Source organism: Phascolarctos cinereus, unplaced genomic scaffold (assembly GCF_003287225.1).
Source record: "Phascolarctos cinereus isolate Bilbo 61053 unplaced genomic scaffold, phaCin_HiC Scaffold_726;HRSCAF=1367, whole genome shotgun sequence".
In the NCBI taxonomy this organism is placed as follows: domain Eukaryota; kingdom Metazoa; phylum Chordata; class Mammalia; order Diprotodontia; family Phascolarctidae; genus Phascolarctos; species Phascolarctos cinereus.
Genome location: NW_027556098.1, coordinates 33,495,772 through 33,514,716, shown reverse-complemented (window position 1 = coordinate 33,514,716; position 18,945 = coordinate 33,495,772). Strand labels below are relative to the sequence as shown.

Below are 18,945 nucleotides of genomic sequence, written 5' to 3'. Positions count from 1 at the left end.
ATATAATGGGGTAAATTAACTCACATAAAAAGCATGAAAGAGCTTTTACAGTGGAAAGGAAGATAGAAGGTAGTGGTAGTAGACAACACTTGAACATTACTCTTATTGGAATTGTCAAAAATAAAAAATAACATCTGTACTCAAGTGGGTATAGAAATTTATCTTACCCTACAGAGAAGTACAAAGGGAAGGGAGTAAGAGAAGGAAAGGAAGATTGTGGGAGGTGGTGGTCAGATGCAAAACACTTTTGAAGATGGACATGGTGAAAGGAGAGAGAGAGAGAGGATAAATGGGGGAAAATAGGATAAAGGGAAATACAGTTGGGAATCAAAACTAAGAAAAAAATTTACACAAGTTTCTCTGATAAAGATCTCCTTTCTCAAATATATAGAGAACTGCATCAAATTTATAAGACTATAAGTCATTCCCCAATTGATAAATGGTCAAAGGATATGAACAGGGAGTTTTCAGACAAAGAAATCAAAGCTATCTATAGTCATATGAAAAGATGCTCTAAATCACTATTAGAAAAATACAAATTAAAACAACTCTGAGGTACCACTTCACACCTATCAGCTTGGCTAACATAACAGAAAAGGAAAATAACAACTGCTGAAGAGTATGTGGGAAAATTGGGACACTAAAGCATTATTGGCGGAGTTGTGAACTTTTCCAACCACTATGTAGAGCAATTTGGAGCTTTGCCTAAAGAGGTACAAAACTTTGGGCATGTATTCCCTTTGACCCAGCAATACTACTAGAAGGTCTATATCCCCAAAATTATATATGTACACACACACACACACACACACACACACACACACACACACACACACATATTTTAAAAAAAGGAAAAGGATCGACTTGCACAAAAATATTTACAGTGGCTCTTTGTGTGGTGGCAAAGAACTGGAAATTGAGGGGATGCCCATCAATGCAGGATTAACAAGCTGTGGCATATGACTGTGATGGAATACTATTGTGCTATAATAAATGATGAGCAAGATTATTTTGGAAAAACCCGAAAAGCCTTACATGAACTAATACAAAGTAAAATGAGTAGAACCAGGAGAACACTGTACACAGTAACAGTAATATTGTATGATGATTGATTGTGACTGACTTCACTACTCTCAGCAATACACTGATCTAAGACAATTCCAAAGGACTTATGATGAAAAATGCTACCCATTTTCAGAAAAAGAACTGATGAAGTCTCAATGTAGATTGAAGCACAGTTAGCTTTTTTTTTTACTTTCTTTAGTTTTCTTAGTTTTTTTGTGGGGAGGGTCTGTTTTCTTTCGCAACATGATTAATATGGAAATGTTTTATAGGACTGACCATGTATAACCTATATCAAACTGCTTGCCTTCTTTTAATGGGACAGGGGAAGGGAAGAGAGAAGATAATTTGGAAGTCAAAACTTTTTTTAAAAGGTTAAAAAAAATTTTTTTTCATGAAATTGGAAAAAAATAAAATATTTTAGAAGTTCTTCCCAGGGGAAAAAAAAAAAGGATGATATACCAAAAGTAAAACTCAATAAAGTGGGGCAGCTAGGTAGTGCAGTGAATAGAGCTCTGGTCTTGGAGTCAAGAGGACCCGAGTTCAAATCCAGCCTCAGATACTTAACACTTATTAGCTGTGTGACCCTGGGCAAGTCACTTAACCCCAATAGCCTCACCAAAAACAAAACAAACAAACAAACAAAACCAAATCAGTAAAGCGAATGGAGAGCAGTTATAGCTGTTTTCTTCCAGATCTATACATGGCTTTAATGTATCATATAAAACATAAAAAGACCTAATACTAAAGATATAAATAGGATAAGTCTATTTTAATGAGAGCTCTATAAAGAAAAAAAACACACAAGAATAAAATAAGCAACAAGAACTTCTAGAACCCTCAAATTATCTAAAGGACCTAACCCAAGAAAGATAAAAACTTTTATGTTAGTAGTAGATACAACTACAATTAATTTGATTATCTATCTGTAGCATATTTGTAATCGCTAATGGGCATCTTACCACTATTTTCAGATTTTAAATTTCACTTTTCCCACTAAACAGATGAACACAAGATCATAGTATCCTCTAATTAGAAGATACCTTAAAGATCATCTAGTCCAATTTCCTGATTTTCTAGATGAGAAAAGTTAAAGGAAAAGAGACTTTTCCTTTTTGTCCAAGGTCAGTCACACAATAAAGTGTCAAAACCAGGATTTGATCTTGCTCCATCAAATCTAAAAGCCAGTATTCTTTCTACTCTGTACAAAGCTAGAGGTTTTTTTGGTTTGTTTTCTTTTGTTTTGATGAGTCAATTGGGGTTAAGTGATTTGCCCAGAGTCATGTAGCTAGTGAGTGTCTGAGGCCACATTTGAACTCAGGTCTTCCTGACTCCAGGGCCGGTGCTCTATTCACTGCACCACCTAGCTGCCCCTAAAACTAGAAGTTTTAAGAACCCTACCCTAGACCATGAATTTTACAGACCTCATCAGCTTCCTGAGTAGAATAATCTCCTTCTGTATTCTACATTGCTATATTCTAAAAGCCACCAATCTCTAACCCTGGTTGGAACTACTGAATCTCTGATCTTCTTGTTCACTGAACTTGCTTGGCTAGCGTCCTGAAAGAGCTACTACATCCAGTTGCTGATGACCTTTTCCTACTTCTGACACTGCCCTTGTCCCTGGGTGCCCTGGCACAGCACCCATATTCTCTTTCCCTTTAAGTAAAGTCACTACTTTACTTCCCTGATGATACATATTCCAGGGCATAAGAGTACATCTTAGGAGCATTAACTATTCGTGTGTGTGTGTGTGTGTGTGTGTGTGTGTATGTGTGTTGTGTAATACAGAAAGAATAGGATTGGAGACAATGAAGAGTATATCTAAAAGAATTCTGCCCAGTTCTAGCTAGATGCTATTCACATGGTTTGGAAGAGATGATGTGTAAGATCCCTTTCAATTCTAAGTTCCTGATCTATCCTAGCTAAAATTCTTCCAGTCCAGCTCAAACCATGATTTGTTCAACCTCAAACCTATGCTCTGATGTACAGCTCCTACTCTAATCTAAGAACAGTGTCTTCTTTTGCCCACGAAAATACCTTTCCCCAGAATCCCTATATGAGCTTCTTCCAAACAGATGCTCTGAACTGAATTCATTCTATCATCCTATAATCCCCAAATCACTTTCATTGAGAGAGTCTCCAGATCATTGGTAGGCTTTTTTAAGAGCAGGAAGAAAAGAATTCATTAAAAGGTACCAAAATACTGTTCTCATCATCCAGAAAAAAAAAGTATACGACCCAATTACCCCCCCACAACAAGTTCATGAAACATATATTCCCTTTTGTCACAGACTACTTTAACATTGGTCTAAACAAAACAATCAGGTAGCTTAGGTCAGAAAATTTTAAGAAAAAAAAAGACAATGTATTCTGTTATCAAACATAATTAAGACTATTTACCAACTAGGATTTTCCATGCCTCTATTTGTTTTTAGTAGTTCACGTGATATAGAAATGAACTATTTGCTAATTCTAAACTATTTTAATGGCTAGCAAACGCGTATAAAGTGAGGAGAAAGCTTTTGGGAGAGAACATTTTACTTAAACCAATAATCTTCACGTTAAACCAGTCTTTCAAATAATCCAAAAAATGGACAAGTCTATTTTCTTCCTAGTATGTATGATAAAAGAAACTAAACATGCTTTAATATGTACATTCCATATCAGCCCCTCATTGAAGGTTATTTGGCAGCTATAGTATGTCAAAATTGTTTTTGCCACTTGGACTAAGGATCTTAAAATACAAGGGGTGGGTGATAATAAGAAGTGATGGCATAGGCTAAAACACCACTTCAAATGGAAAGCAAATGTATTTCTCCCCAAGTTTTCCTTGGATGCTTTTCAGGCCCATTCCAGATTAAGGTTGCAAGAAGATCTGAATCATGAGCTTTAGATGAGTTTCACAGAATCTGAGGTGCACTTCTACTACCATCTAGCCCAACCTGTCCCTATCTGAACGAAAATCTATGATATATAACACAAATGGTCATCCAGCTCTTGCATGAAAATTCCTATTGAGAGAGACCCCAATACCTTCTAAGGCAAATCATTTAACTTTTGAAGAGCTCTATTAGGAAGTCTTTCCTTACACCAAATCTTCATTTGCCTCTCTCCAATTTCCCATTGTACTGGTCATAGTTCTATCCTCTGCAGTCAAACAAATAGTTTTAATTCATCCTCCACATATTCCCCCTGCAAACCCTTGAAAGCTGCTAACATATTCACCCCTACCTACAGTCTTCTCTTTCCCAGGCTAAACATTTCAGCAGTTCCTTCAACTAGTCCTTATATGGTACAATCATGGAAAGCATGCCTTTTCTAAGGCAGCCCAACATGAGCTTTTTTAGCTAACACATCACTGCCGACTTATACTAAGCTAAAAGCTTCAGATGTTTTTTAGACAATACCTATCTAGCCATGCTTTTCCCCATATCATGCTCATAAAGTTGATTTATTGAACCCAAGTGATTAACTTTACACTTATCTATATTACATTAGAGAGATCAATATTAGTGAGATATTTTTAGATCTTATCAACCAACAGGTTAGTTATCCTTCTGCTTAGTATCATCTACAACAAAGAACAAGGACAGATGCCTGGGCACTTTACTAGAAAGTTCCTGACACTGAATCATTAATTGGCTAGACTCTTTGGGTCCAGCCATAACCAGTTCTGAATCCACCTAATTATGTCTCATCTAGCCAATACTGTCCACTAAAATAACATGAGACCTGGTGAAATGACTTTGCTAAAAATCTAGGTAAAAACACAACACTGCTCCTTTCTCTGCCTCTGTTTCTCTCTGACTTTCTTAGTGTCTGTTTCTCTCCCCTCCTCTCTCTCCCTCCCTCTCTCCTCTCTCTCTCTCTCTCTCTCTCTCTCTCTCTCTCTCTCTCTCTCTCTATATATATATATATATATATATATATATATATATGTGTGTGTGTGTGTGTGTGTGTGTATACACACACACACACATACATACACAGCATTACCCTTATCTACTAATGTAGTGACCATATAAAAAAAGTTAATGACCAGATCTTGAAGAAGTCATGCTGGTTCTTTACTATCACAACTTCCTTTTCTAGAGGTTCACTAAACATTGCTTTAATTATATGCTCTAGAATTTTTCCAGGAATAAAAATCAAGCCCATTGGCTTAAACTTCATGGGCTTCATTTTCTTCCCTTTTTTGAAAACTGAGACAATATTTGCTTTACACAGTCTTGACATTCTCTCTCTGATCTTTAACTAAAACTGAATAGTCTAGATCTAGTCCCTTTACAGATATCATGAAGTGAAAGGAAAAACAAAGAGCAAGATAATTTTAAAAACAATTCTTGCAACAAACCATACTTTTCTTAAGTATGTACTGAATTTATATGCTAGGTGTTATATTGTACATAAGATATTTAAAACATTCTACCTGTATTAGAAGAGTCTGCAATCTAGTTAAGGAGAGATGACACAAATTACATGAGGAAGTAAAGTAAATTGTTACTAAAGCAGTCTAGGAATTAAGTGCCAAATAAATTTGTTAAGTGCTTCAGGAGAAGGAGATCACTGTGGGCTAACATTGCTGAAAATGATGTTACCAGATATTGAGGCTGAAGAATTGTTAGTATTTACACAGATGGAAGGGAAAAAACATATCATATAGGAAAACATGTAATAAAGGCATGGAATTTAAAATGAACATGGCACGTTCAGGAGGTAAGGAAATTTCACTGTCACAAGGATTTATCATAGTGAATGATGAGAGATAAAGTTGGGTCAGCTGGGTAGGGTCAGATCATGGAAATCCTGTAAAGTCACACTGAGCAATTTAGACCCACAGGTAATGGCAAGTTAATGAAGGCTGGAAGTAACGTGAGGAATATTGTGTTTCGAGATCAGTCTAGCACTGGAACATCAGGTAGATGGAGTGGGGAAAGAATGGAGACAAGAAAATGAAACTGTACAGTAGTCCGAATAATAAGGGGTGGATGCAATAAACACTTAAAGAGAATAGATGAGACTTGAAAACAGATACAAAACAATTAAGGAAAGAGAAGGATCTAAGTAGACTAAGGCTTCTATTCTGAATTGACAGAGATAACTGTGGTTCCACTGGCAAGAGATATGGATGAGAATTTTGTTTGACAACAAAGATGGCAAAGTTCACTATGGGACATTCATTCTGAGTACCTACCATATGTTGAAGGCATTACCTTACTTGTTGTAGGGTATATTAAAGTAGGCAGCTAGGTGGCACAATGGCTCATCTTCCTGAGTTCAAATCTGGCCTCAGACACTTACTAGCTATGTGACCCTGGGCAAGTCACTTAACTCTGTTTGCCTCAGTTCCCTCATCTGTAAAATGAGCTGGAGAAGGAAATGGCAAACCACTCCAGTATCTTTGCCAAGAAAGTCCCAAATGGGGTCATGAAGAGTGGGATATGACTGAAAAAGACTAAACAACAACAATATTAAGAGAAATAAAAAATAGTCCTTGCTAGAAAAGAACTTAAGTCGTTTGCCTAGAAGCAATGTTGAGTTTGAATTGATAGCGGGAAACCCAAGTGGAAATGTACTGTAGGCAAATGAACATTTAATGCCAAAGTTCAGCTGAGAAGTTGGGACAAGAAATAAAATTTAGGATAGAGGTTAATAACCGAAATTAAGGGGCTGCTAGGTGGCGCAGTGGATAGAGCACCGGCTGATTCAGGAGGACCTGAGTTTAAATCCAGCCTCAGACACATAACACTTACTAGCTGTGAGACCCTGGGCAAGTCACTTAAGCCCATTGCCTAGCCAAAAATAATAATAATAATAATAATAATAAAACATAATAATAATTATAATAATTGAAGTTATAAGACAGGACCTGTTCATCAAGGGAAAAAAATACAGAGACATCTTGAGGAAGGTTGGGAAGAACAATCAACAAAAAAGATAGAGGTTTGAGCAGAGAAATACAAAGAAAGAGCAGAGTCATAGAAGCCAACTTTTAGAAAACAGATATAGTATATGTAACATCATCTTCATTTCTGAATGAGGCCCAATTAGAAAAGGTCAGTGGATTTGAAAAGATCAATCTAAAACATAAGTATGTCAGATAATTGAAGACAAATATAAGTGGGTACTAATTTCCATACTGCCAAATACCTTGCTAGGAATATGTGTTTCTACAACAATTCACTGTGCTATTCTAAACAAAATATTACAGTAAAGTTACCTACCCACTCATTTCATTTGGAAGATTTATGGAATCTATTTTTCTTGGCATTTTAACTCCACATATATAACAACTATGAACAAGAGAGAAGGTGCTATCTTTTCAAAAACATGTAATTCCGTCAACTTTGAGGAAGCAGGGGGGAAAGCACTTTCCAGTGATAAAAAGTATATTTAACTGCCAAAACAGATTTCAGAGGAAGCCCCAAATTTATTTTAGACAGGTAAAACCCTAGAGGCACACTTAAGTAGCCAGCTAAAAAAGATTAATCGGGATATGCACTTAAGCCTCCAAAGATAAATAAAAGCACTTATAAAATGCTTAGACTTTCTCACACACACACACACACACACACACACACACGTATACATACATGAATAGATAAATATTTAAAATCTCATTCATTGCTCAAAACAATTCTTCCCTGTCAGGCAGCCCTAAACAGTCTTTACCTAATTTCTTAGCAAGCTGCTACAAAGGCAAGCCACATTAGAATCTAATTCACACCTGAGGGGGAAAAAACCCTGGCAAACAATGTAACTGGCCTAATAAAGACCATGCTCCTATGATAGCCTGCCATCAATTGCCAATTAATGTCAAATATGCTATGAGAATCTGAAAGGCCAGTGGCATAATGGAGAGTCCTGAATTTAGAATCACGGACTTGGGATCGAATCTCGTTGTGTGACCTTGAGCAAGATACATAACCTCCAAACCTTATTTTCCACATCTGTAAAATGAGGAGGTTTAACTAAATGATCTCAGCTCTAAGATTCTATGAATAATTCTATAAAAATATCATACAATAAATAGTAGAAAACCAGCCTGGCGCAATGTACGGACAGAATCAGGAAAACATGGGTCTAGACTTTGACACTGACACACGTTAGTTGTGTGACCACGAGCTCTTGTTTAACCTCTCAGCATCTTATGCAAGTCTCTAAGACTATATTTTTGGCAATCTACATTAGAGGAAGGTACCCAGAGTTTCCTATACTGATGAAATCACAGCACCCAACAGAAAAAATAAAAAGGAAAAAAAGCATCCATAAAGCCAGCACAACTGGAAAGGATATTTCTGAAAAACTTTTGTCCCTCACTCCAAATTTTTACGTATCATCAGTTCATTATAATTACATAAACTATGTGATTTAGAGTCATAAATAAGATGTCAAAAATTTCTTGGAATTCATTTTTAGGAGAAAAATATGATTTTTACAAGACCTAATAAGAGGGCAGTATCATGTATCTGTTGTTAATAATTATTTGTTGAAAAAAATAATTATTTGTTGCATCATTTTAAGAAACATATATAAAGTGTCTTCACTTCTGGAAAACAAATGAAGAATGAGACTGTAACTGCAGAAATACAGACAAGGAACTTATACCTCTAGTAAGCTCAGCTAGCCAAAACATCTTCAAAGTCCTGTTCTTGCAAATTAATGATGTACCTGCCTCTCTAATCAATGATCAGATAGGGAGCAACCAGTAAAAGATGTGTGACCTGACAGTGAACCAAGTAGATTGAGTGTGTTCTAGTTCAAGCATGAAATACGCTAAATAAACTATATCAGATAACAACTATGCTTGTGGGCAATTGTCATAGTGAGTTTTTAAATTATTAAAACATACTTCTATGAAATATTAACAAGCAGATATTGACAAGGCTTGTTCTGAAGTCTCCTATAGAGAGAGATTTCTGATCTTAAAAAAAAAAATCTGCTCTAATTGGGAGGAAAAATCCCAATATTACAAAATACACCATAAGCCTGTAACTGAAAATACATGTAAACTTTAACTTTCAAAAGAGAAAGTTTAAAATATTTGGCTACTTTTGAAAGAGATATGACAAAATTTGGGGTTCAAGACAAAACGTTGCAGTACTTAGGTAGCCTATTTATAGACTTACTGAGAGAGCTCAGATATGTACCTACCCAGACCCATTACTATTGTTCCTTGGTCTTTTCAGGTAAGAAAATCAATTTCTTTTGCTCAAATAAAATAGGAACCAAAGCAGGAAAATGGTTAAGCCACTAACTTTTGGAGGTTCCTTAATGGAAAACTTAAGCTACTGGATTTAACCAAGATCCTCTTCATTTCCACTAACTAGGCTCTCTAGCTTTCTTCATAATTGAGATCAAATTCTACCTTCTGAAGAAAGGTCTTTCCTGGTCTACCCCACTCCCCACTAAAACCTTCCCTCTAAAATTACCATCTACTCTGTTCATAGTTTGCGTGTACATAGCTATTTGCCTGCTCCCTGAGGCAGAGACAGCGTTTTGCTTTTCTTTGTATCCCCAGAACTTAGCACAGTGCCTCACACATCTATAAGAGTAAGCTCTTAATAAATGCTTGTTGACAGAACAACAGCCATATGATACATTAAGAACTGATTCAACCACAACTCAGTACAGTTGTGTAGTACATATATACACAAAAGGAAAATAAATCTCACAAACCAACCTAATAGACAACATTAGCAAATAAATTGTAACTGTATGGGCACTTCTTTTACCAAGTGCTTTGCTCATTTAACTGTCCCCATTTAGGGATTTAGTGCATCAAATGATGTTCAAGAAATGAAAAGCAGTGGGAACAGTGTATGGGCAAACGTTATCAGGCATACCCATTTCCTTCTCTAAGGAAGACAGCCCATGGAGGTCCTGGGTTCAAATTCTGACTTCGATTTTACTACCTGTGTGAACTTGGGCAAGTGACTTAACCTTCCTAAGCCTCAGTTTTCTCATGTGTAAAATGAGGGTGTTTTGCTACATAGGTTCTGCAGCCCCTTACAGCTCAAGATCTATGATACTATGATTCTACTCTAACAATAATTCAACAAGCATTGAGGGTCCACTATGTGTTTATTAGTGTGCTGGGAGCCATATAGAAGTCCTTCTACCAAAAGCTTTACAATCCAAAGGAAGCAATCATTCAAGTTGGAAGTTTCACTAGCACAGTTAAACAAAGATTAGCACCCCTGATAAACATAATATTATGAATACCAATTAATCTTAGTATAAGAAGTTACATTTTAGAAAGTAAATAATCCTGCTGCCAAGGTAATCTTACTGCAGCACTCCAACATGAAAAGTAGAAAGAAAAAGTAAATTAAAGTACCTACTTTTGCACTTCACTCTAATTTGGCTTGTACCACATTTGTGTCTCCAACAATAAAAAAGCAAGTTGAATCAAAGTAAAGGGTTAATTTTGCACTAGTTAGTTAACTGTGGCCTAAAACAAAAAGTTATCTTGTGAGACTCACAATTTAATCTTAAAATAGTATTATTAGTATAAAAAAGAAAGGCAGTATTGGCCTCTTTTAAACTGGAATTTTACTTTTAGCTCTGTTTCCTCACCAAGCCATTAAGCGAACACACAAGTTTTAATGGGCACAAACACCTATGTGGTATATACTATTTTAAAGAACCTAAATTTGACACTGGCTATGTGACTTACTATCTCATGTGATCCTAAGTAAATCAGTCAAAAGTCTCCCTCTCTGGGTCTCACTTTCCTCATCTGCAAAAAGATTCACTTTTTCACAGACTTTAGAGACAGAAGGGAACTCAAAGGCCATGCAGTAGACCCTTCATTTACAGATGAGGAAGCTAAGGCCAAGAGAGTTAAATTAAGTAACTGCTCCAAGGTCCTGGAAAAGCCAGGAATTGAACCTAAATTCTGATTCTAAATTCATCACTTTTTCCCACAGTACCATAGAAGGCATTTGAATAGATGATTTCAAGTCCCTTCCAGTTCTAAGTCCTAGATCCCAAAATCCTGTCACATCAACAAAAACTATGCCTCTTTAGCTATTTACAGACTTCCGAGGCATAAAAAAGTTTAAAACATTAAAGAATAATTCAGTTTTTCCTATGCATTCCTTAACCAAAAAAAAAATGAACAAAAAATAGGCTTTAAGAAACAAATACTGAACTCTTAACTGTAAATTATATAAACAGGGAAATGAGAAACTTGATATTTGTATTTACACAGACCGTTTTTCAAAAGTGAATATAGCACTACAATACAAGGAGGGGGTGAGTTGAAGTATTTCCAAAGGGAATACAGTACTACGGATAGGAGGTGGTGATTTAAAGTAGCCCGAATTCTAAGTAAATTTTTTTCCGTGGTTTAAACTGAGGGGGGGCTAGAGTGGGAATAACACTTAAAGAATCAGAATCTAAACAACTGAGTTTGAAATAAATACAGCAAAATGACCTGGCGTCAGGCGAAGAAATTGGAGATTGGTGGCAATTTTCCCTTCAAGGAAGGGGCCAATATCAAAGTAAAATTCAGCCCCCTCCCCAACATCTAAAACTCCTATTTTAAAGCTTCCCCGAGACTCTCATTCCTTCCATTTCCCGTGTGTCATTTTCGTGACTGCCAGGCAGCATTCGCTCTACCCCTTAAAACGCAAAAGAAAACAAAAATAAAGTGCCCCCAAACCTCGCCTGTTAACAGCTATCAACTCCTAAAAACGCGCCCCGCCTACATGCTGTGCCAAGTGGCGAGAACACACAGAGGAACTCAGGAAGTTTTGAAATGGCAGTGACAAGACACAAGAAGGAAGAAAAATCATAGAGAACAAGACAAGTCCGGGCTGTACTGGCTCGGGGACTGGCTGGGGACCGAAGACAGCCCCCGGAGCCGGGCTCCGGGGTGGCAGGAGCAAGCCCTCTCCCACCCCCAGGCTGTGCCGTCCCTGCCCCCTGCCCAGAGGCTGGAGAGCCCGGAGTGCCCGGAGTCGGGGTAGTTTCCAGCCAGGGACACCCAGAGAGGCACACCCCCTCCCCCCGGACCCGGGGATCCCGGGCGCACGAGGGGTGCAGAGGGAGTGACAGCGATAGGGAGCACCGTGCTGGGGCAACGGGGGCTGCTCGGGTGACAGCCGCCAGGTCCTTCCCCCTCTCGGGGCCCCTCTGCACGGCCCAAAGGGGGTAGGAGGCGCGGGGTGGCGGGACGCTCCCGGGGTCGGGGGAGGCGGGGGCGCCGCTGTCACCCACCTTCCTTCTCGGCCCGCGCCGCCGCCACGATGAGGCTCATCACCAGGTGCAGCGCTCCCAGAAGGCAGGCGGCCGGGCTCGGCGGGCGCCCACTCGGGGCCCCGCACGACTCCCGGACCGCCCGCGAAGAAGCCAAGGGAGAGGGCTCGGCGGCGGCGGCGGCGGCGGCGGCGGCGGTTCCCGCTCCTCCTCCCTCCCGGTTCCCCATCCTCCCCGGCCGGGGGCCGCCGCCGCCGCGGGCTCCGGGCAGCCTCGCTTAGCGCCGGGCGCGTCTCGGAGCCGAGGCGCAGGAGGAGGCGGGACGAGGAGGCGCCGTCGCCGCCGCGGCTGCGGCTCCGGCTCCGGCCGCCGGCACTGGAAGGAGCCGGGAGAGCAGAGGGGGGGGAGGTTCGAGCGGATCCGTGTCCGGGCTCGGGGCTCCAGGCGTGTGGGGTGTCCGTGTGTGAAAGAGCGAGTGTGTCACTCACGGACGCGGCATCGCCCACAAGTACTTGAGGTAGCAAAGGCGCCGGGTCACGCACGTCGGGCCGCCATACTGGAAACGGGCACGAGAGGGCGGGGGCGGAGGAGGAGGAGCGCGGAGGGGCGGGAGGCGAGGTGGGGGCGCGGGCCCTCGGGGCGGGGGCAGCCCGGCCTCCCCCGGTCCCTCCCCTTCCCTCCGCCGCGGCACCGCGGGTCGGGCCGAGCGCCGCCCATCAGGCAGCCCTCCCCAGGCCGTGGAGAACTGGATAAAAAGAGAACTCCCGCCGCTTCTCCCCTATCCCCCACAGGTCGTGGCCATCTCAGTCACAGCCGGGGCGGAGGGAGGGACGGGCTGAGAAGCCGGGCCCGGAGCTATGATGGCCGCCCGAGCTTCACGCGAATGCGGAGGTCACGTGGAGGTGTGGTGATTGCTCCGGCTTCTCTATCCCGCCGTCTCTATGGTAGGAGAGGCTTGGCCTGGGCGCCCGGGGCCTCCAGCTAGCGTGGTAGGGGCTAGGGGAGAAGGGCGGTGCGGGTGGAGACGGGAAACTGAGCCTTGTGGGAGCCGCGGGAGGGAGGGGGAGTGTCTGCCGCGTGGTACATCCAGAAGAAGCCCTGGGGCTTTTCATGCAAACGTCACCGCGTTAGCATTCCGGAGCTAAACGTCAAGAGGACCTGAGCAAGCATCCCGGCAGCGTCGCGTGGAATGGGAAAATCCCAGCCTGATGAGTCCGGCCCTGCCTGGTGTGCCTCTTAGCAACCGGGATGCCGCCTCTGTTTGATGCGCTTCGCCCCTGGAGCTTAGGGCACATTGATGGACAGGACTGTGCGTGCACAGTAACCAATGTTGGAGCCATTTCACAGATGCCTAGAAAGAGAGATCAGCCTAGTCCTCGTGCCAAAGGAAAGAAAGAAAAAAGGCAGAAGGAAGATATGACAACACTTTCCCTAAGCTGTACAACATTAAAGCCCACGGTTACCTTTCAATAGAGTCATCAATTTTTTTTTAATCCAAATAGGCATGGTGGATGATGGACCTTCCTTGAACCAAACCCTTAACTCCTAACACAAGTTATCTATGTGTTTCACCTCCCAGAGCCACCCCCACCCCCAGGCAACAGTCTAGGGCTATTAATTAGAAACTGAGTTTTCAAGCTGCATGATGGGTCTATCGTTCACACACTGGATGAACCTAGCAATAATGGGACAATAGAATCCACAACTCCCCTCCTCCCCCCATACACACACACAAATTAAACACCAGAAATTAAGAACTCCCAGGAAGAAGTTCTTAAAAACTATGTCTGCAATAGAGCAGAATTTAGAGTCAGTAGACTTGGCTCCTAATACTGATGTTTGCTACCTGTGTGACCTTGAAAAAGACTATTAACCTCTTGGAGTCTTAGTTCCTTCATCTGCTGAAGAATGTTGGATTAGGATATCTCTGAAGTCGCTTCCAGTTCTAAATCCTATGGACCACTGTGAAGATTCCTTTGATAGGAATACGTCTTCAGGCCAACGTTTTGAAAAATTAATCTCAAGATTAATTTTAAAACAGCATGCTTACTATTGCATGTAAGGAAACATGAACATAACTTATGTAGCCTGTATCCCAAAAGTACTGTGTTTGAACGTGACCAGGGCAGAGTTTTTAGAAAAATTACCAAGGAAAGCCATCATAACTTACATATATTTTCACTTTGCTTCTCACCCTCCAATTATATCAGTTTTCACTTCACAGATCCTTCTTTTGAAAAAAGGAAATGATTCCTTTGTGCCTTATTTTCTTTCTGCCAATTTTCCCTTCATTTCTCCACTCCCCAATATATGCAACAGGACATAACGAAACCTCATGTATTTATTATTTTTTTAATTGACACATTTCAAAGTAATTTGTTTACTGATAGACCTCTTCAACACTGAGATATCAACTTATTTATCTTTTTCATTGTATGTTCCCTTGTTATCTTTTTTAGGAAGTCAGCCCATGATGGATAGAAATTGGTTCTCTTTATCTTGTATGTGTAACTCAGGTATCCAAAAATGAAGGTATTTAATACTAATACTCTTTTATCATAATAATGATTTTGCTCATAAGATGGACTCATCATTAAGTATTCATTTGAACTTACTGACTAGTTCATAGAATCATGGACATTTTAAAAAAACATTTTTTTTAATATCCCAGGAATCATAGGCTTATAGAATTTATAGATTAAAAGGGATCTTAGAGATTATTTAGTCTAATTCCTCTTGTGTTATGGTTGAGGAAACTTAACCCCAGAGACATTAGTATTAGTAAGGAAATTTTAATTAAGGTAGGCATATGGAAAATTTAACAACCTAATTTGCATTCCTAAAATTAAATCTAGCCAGTACCCTTATATTACAAATAATAGTACCTACCCTCACTTGGGCATTTTTTCTTATATACCTCTTGTATTTATATGGTAGAATCAACTACTATTTTTTGTTCAACAGCATGGAGAAGTAAATAGAGCTCTAGATTTGAACTCAGGAATACCAGAGTTCAAATTCTGTCTCTTTATTAGCTATGTGATCATAAATAAGTCATTTAATCTCTCTGGGTCTCAGAAACCATCCTAAGACTTACCTACCAAGTTATAAACCAGTTGCCATAGTTGAGAGTAAGAGTTTCTACACCTGGTTGGGGAACTTGCGGCCTTGAGGCCACATGTGGCCCTCGAGGTCCTCAAGTACTGTCCTTCCACTGAATTGAAACTTCAAAGAAGTTCTGTGAACAAGTGTACAAGCAGTTGGGGAAGAGAAGAAGGTGGTCAACCAGCCTCAGAGCCAATAATATCTGGTTTCAAGTCCTGTCTCTGACATATACTGGTTATATGACTGAAGGCAAGTTATTTAAGTTGTCTGTGTTCTAGGTAATTCTGAAGGACTCTAAGTTGTATAAAAGCTGAAGACCTGCATTTGTAGAGGGAGTTTTCTCATTTGGGAATTCCCAATATCAATTAAATCAGAAGGATAGTCTCTATCCTTATCTCTAACCCTATTCCTGTCCATAATACATAAAAAATTGATATAAATTTATAATAAGAGCCATTCCCCAGAACATGTGTTCAGAGGATAGGAACATTCAGTTCCCAAATGAAAGCAATCAGCAATCACTTGAAAAAAAAATAACTACAAATGATAAAATAAATTAAAAACAACTCTGAGGTTCCACTTCACACCCATCAGATTGTCAAAGGTGACAAAAAAGAGGAAAATAGCAATTATTGGAAGAATTATGGGAAGGCAGTCAGTCACATTATTGCTCTATTGATGGAGCTGAGAATCAGTTTAACCATTCTAAAACAGTTTGGAACTGCACTCCAAAAGTCACTAAAATGTACCTTTTGATCCATAGATACAGCTTTTAGGCATATACCCCAAGGAGGTTAGGAACTGAGGGAAAGGACCTAGATGTTGAATAACATTTGTAATAGAACATATTTGTTGTGACAAAGAACTAGAAACAAAATAGGCACCCATTAATTAAGGAATGAATGAACAAATTTTGGTAAATTAATGCAGTGGAATTGTATTGCCCCATAAGAAGTAAAGACTATGACAGATAGAAATATGAAAAACTTGAATGAACTTATACAGAGTAAAGTAACCAGAAGCAGAACAAAATTTACATAGTGACCACAATAACATGAGGTCTGAAACACCACAGAACTTTGACTAAGTGACCAATCGTGACTTCATTTGACTGGTGATGAAGCAAATCTTTCCTAGAGCAATGATTCTCAAAGTGTGGCCCAAGGCCTTGATTCCCTTTAGGGTGTCCGAAAGGTCAAAACTGTTTTTATTATGATGCTAAGATTAAAATTAAGGTTTTAATTTCTAATATGCTAAATATTGATAGCTATAACCCACACAGCAAAAGCTTTTTGGAAGTCCACAATAATTTTTAAGAGCAGAAGGGGGTCTTGAGACGAAAAAGTTTGAGATAAGCTGGACTAAAGCTACAGAACCAGACATGTCTCCTCATATATAGCCAATATCTCGATTTGTTTTGCTTGACTATGGATTTTTATTATAAGGGAGAGCTTTTATTCCTGGGGAGGGAGATTGGTGCACAGTGATAGATATGGGGAGAAGGGAGGAAAGTGCATTTTAAAAATTGGAGAGAGGGAAGAGAAGAAAGGAACAAAGGGAAGAGGCCAAAAATACAGCAATTTATTATGACCTGAATAAGCTTAAATATATACACACATATGGATGTATTTTTAAAAAAACAAAACACTATGTGATAGTAGTTCATGGTTTCTTGTGTGGTTCTTTTTCTTCCCTGTTCTTCATGTCTTAAGATGTTTTTATTGTAATTATATTAATAATAAATACATTAAAATAAACTATAGTACTCATTCTCATGATATTTTATTTCTTTGTTTAATGCTTAACACTTATGTAGCATTTTATTTGCAATGTACTTCATGATTTTTAATAGTTTTTTGATACTGATACTAAAAGCATTTCCACAATTGTCAAAGTTTATTAGACATATATTTAAGATAAATATAATCAATCATTCATTATATATTTATTTAGCACCTATGATATACCAGGCATTTTGCTAGTCCCTGGAAATTCAAGTAGTTATGTCCCTGTCTCCCCCATTCCTCAGCCCCAAGAAGACAGGCACAGCTTATATATCTTTGGAATAGCCAGCTTAGTCCTAACTGCTATTAAGTAATCTTTTTTTTAAATTTGGGACATAAGGCTTCTTGTTGGTGCCTGACAGCAAAATAAAAACAGTTGGTTGAAGATGCCAAATTAGATTTGATGTCAGAAAAAATCTTCCTAACAATTGAAGTAGTCCAAAAGCAGAATAAGCTGCCTCAAGAGATGAGTACCCTCTTTATGAGGTCTTCAGGCAAAGGTTGGTGACTGCTTGTTGGGTTAATTATTCAGGTACAGGGAAGATTAGGTGGTTTTCCATGTCTTTTTAAAGTCTGAGATTCTGGGACCCTGTAAAAATGAAAACAACAGGAATGAAAATGAACTTTATCTTTTCCTTTTCAAGTTCATGTAGTTTTAAATCGTTCCCCCCCCCTTTAGTAGATTGTTGGTTTTTTTTAATATTTAACCACATTTTCACTCAATGAAATATGAAAGTTATCCAAGGTAATTAGGGAGGGGTGGAGGAACTCATATCTGAAATCTCAGCATTTTTATATTTAATAAATAATAATAATAGTAATAGTAATAATAATAATAATAAAATCCACTCCCACAACCCTCCTCTGATGCCCCATTGTGGCGGAGAGGCAGTTCTGGTTTTTGAAGATTATGCCAGTAAAGCACAAGCTGTGGCAAATCATTCAAAGCTGGAAAGGCTTCAGCTATGGGTGCAGTGATACATTTATTGTATATCTGTGGCCTAAGGAACAGCTTAGCTAAGATGAGAGAGATATTCATTAATGAGTTGACTGCAGCACAACCAATTTTTCTTTCTTCTTCCTTCCTTTCTTCCTCTCTTCCTTTCTTCCTTTTTCTTTATTTCTCTTTCTTCCTTCCTTTTTCTTTCTTTCTTTCCTTCCTTCCTTCCTTCCTTCCTTCCTTCCTTCCTTCTTTCTTTCTTTCTTTCTTTCTTTTTTTTTCCTTCCTTCCTTCCTTCCTTCCTTCCTTCCTTCCTTCCTTCCTTCCTTCCTTCCTTCCTTCCTTCCTTCCTTCCTTTCTTTCTTTTTTCTTTCTTTCTTTCTTTCTTTCTTTCTTTCTTTCCCTTCCTTCCTTCCTTCTTTCTCTTTTCCTTCTTTCTTTTTATTTCTTCTCTTCCTTTCTTGTTTCTTTCCTTTTTTTAAGCCACAGCTGTTCTAGCAGGGCATAAAGGAATTGTGATTGGCATTGGTAGAAATAATAGCCACAACAATTAAATCACAGATGCTCAAAACATTTAAGACTATTAAGAAAATAAAACTAGCATATAACTCCTGAGAACAGTAGTGGGAGAATACAATGATTCCACAGCAAAAGACTTCCCCTGCCACAGATATTATTCCATAAATATGTGTCTTTCACCATCCCTTAAATCCTGGGGCAGAACTCCTAATGCTAAAGAATTCCATATATTTCAGCTCTCTATTTTACTACCTTCATTACATTAGGGCTTAGGCAAACTCCTTAACTATTTGGCTTCTCATTTTTTTTCATCTGTATATAACCAGG

At 39.3% G+C, this 18,945-nt stretch overlaps 1 protein-coding gene across 5 annotated transcripts in view; it reads right to left on the bottom strand.

The window, feature by feature from the left end:
- Positions 1 to 12,551, bottom strand: part of TMEM131 (transmembrane protein 131) — a 249,718-nt gene extending 237,167 nt beyond the window's left edge. For 2 of the 5 annotated variants that reach the window (XM_078146323.1, XM_078146324.1), the window contains exon 1: positions 12,292 to 12,550. In XM_078146323.1, coding sequence (XP_078002449.1) covers positions 12,292 to 12,499 — 208 coding nt within the window. In that variant the 5' untranslated portion in view covers positions 12,500 to 12,550. Of the gene's footprint in view, positions 1 to 12,291 lie in introns of all 5 variants that reach the window. The other 3 variants (XM_078146325.1, XM_020992797.2, XM_020992798.2) reach the window with 3 other exon arrangements.
- Positions 12,552 to 18,945: the final 6,394 nt, after the last annotated feature.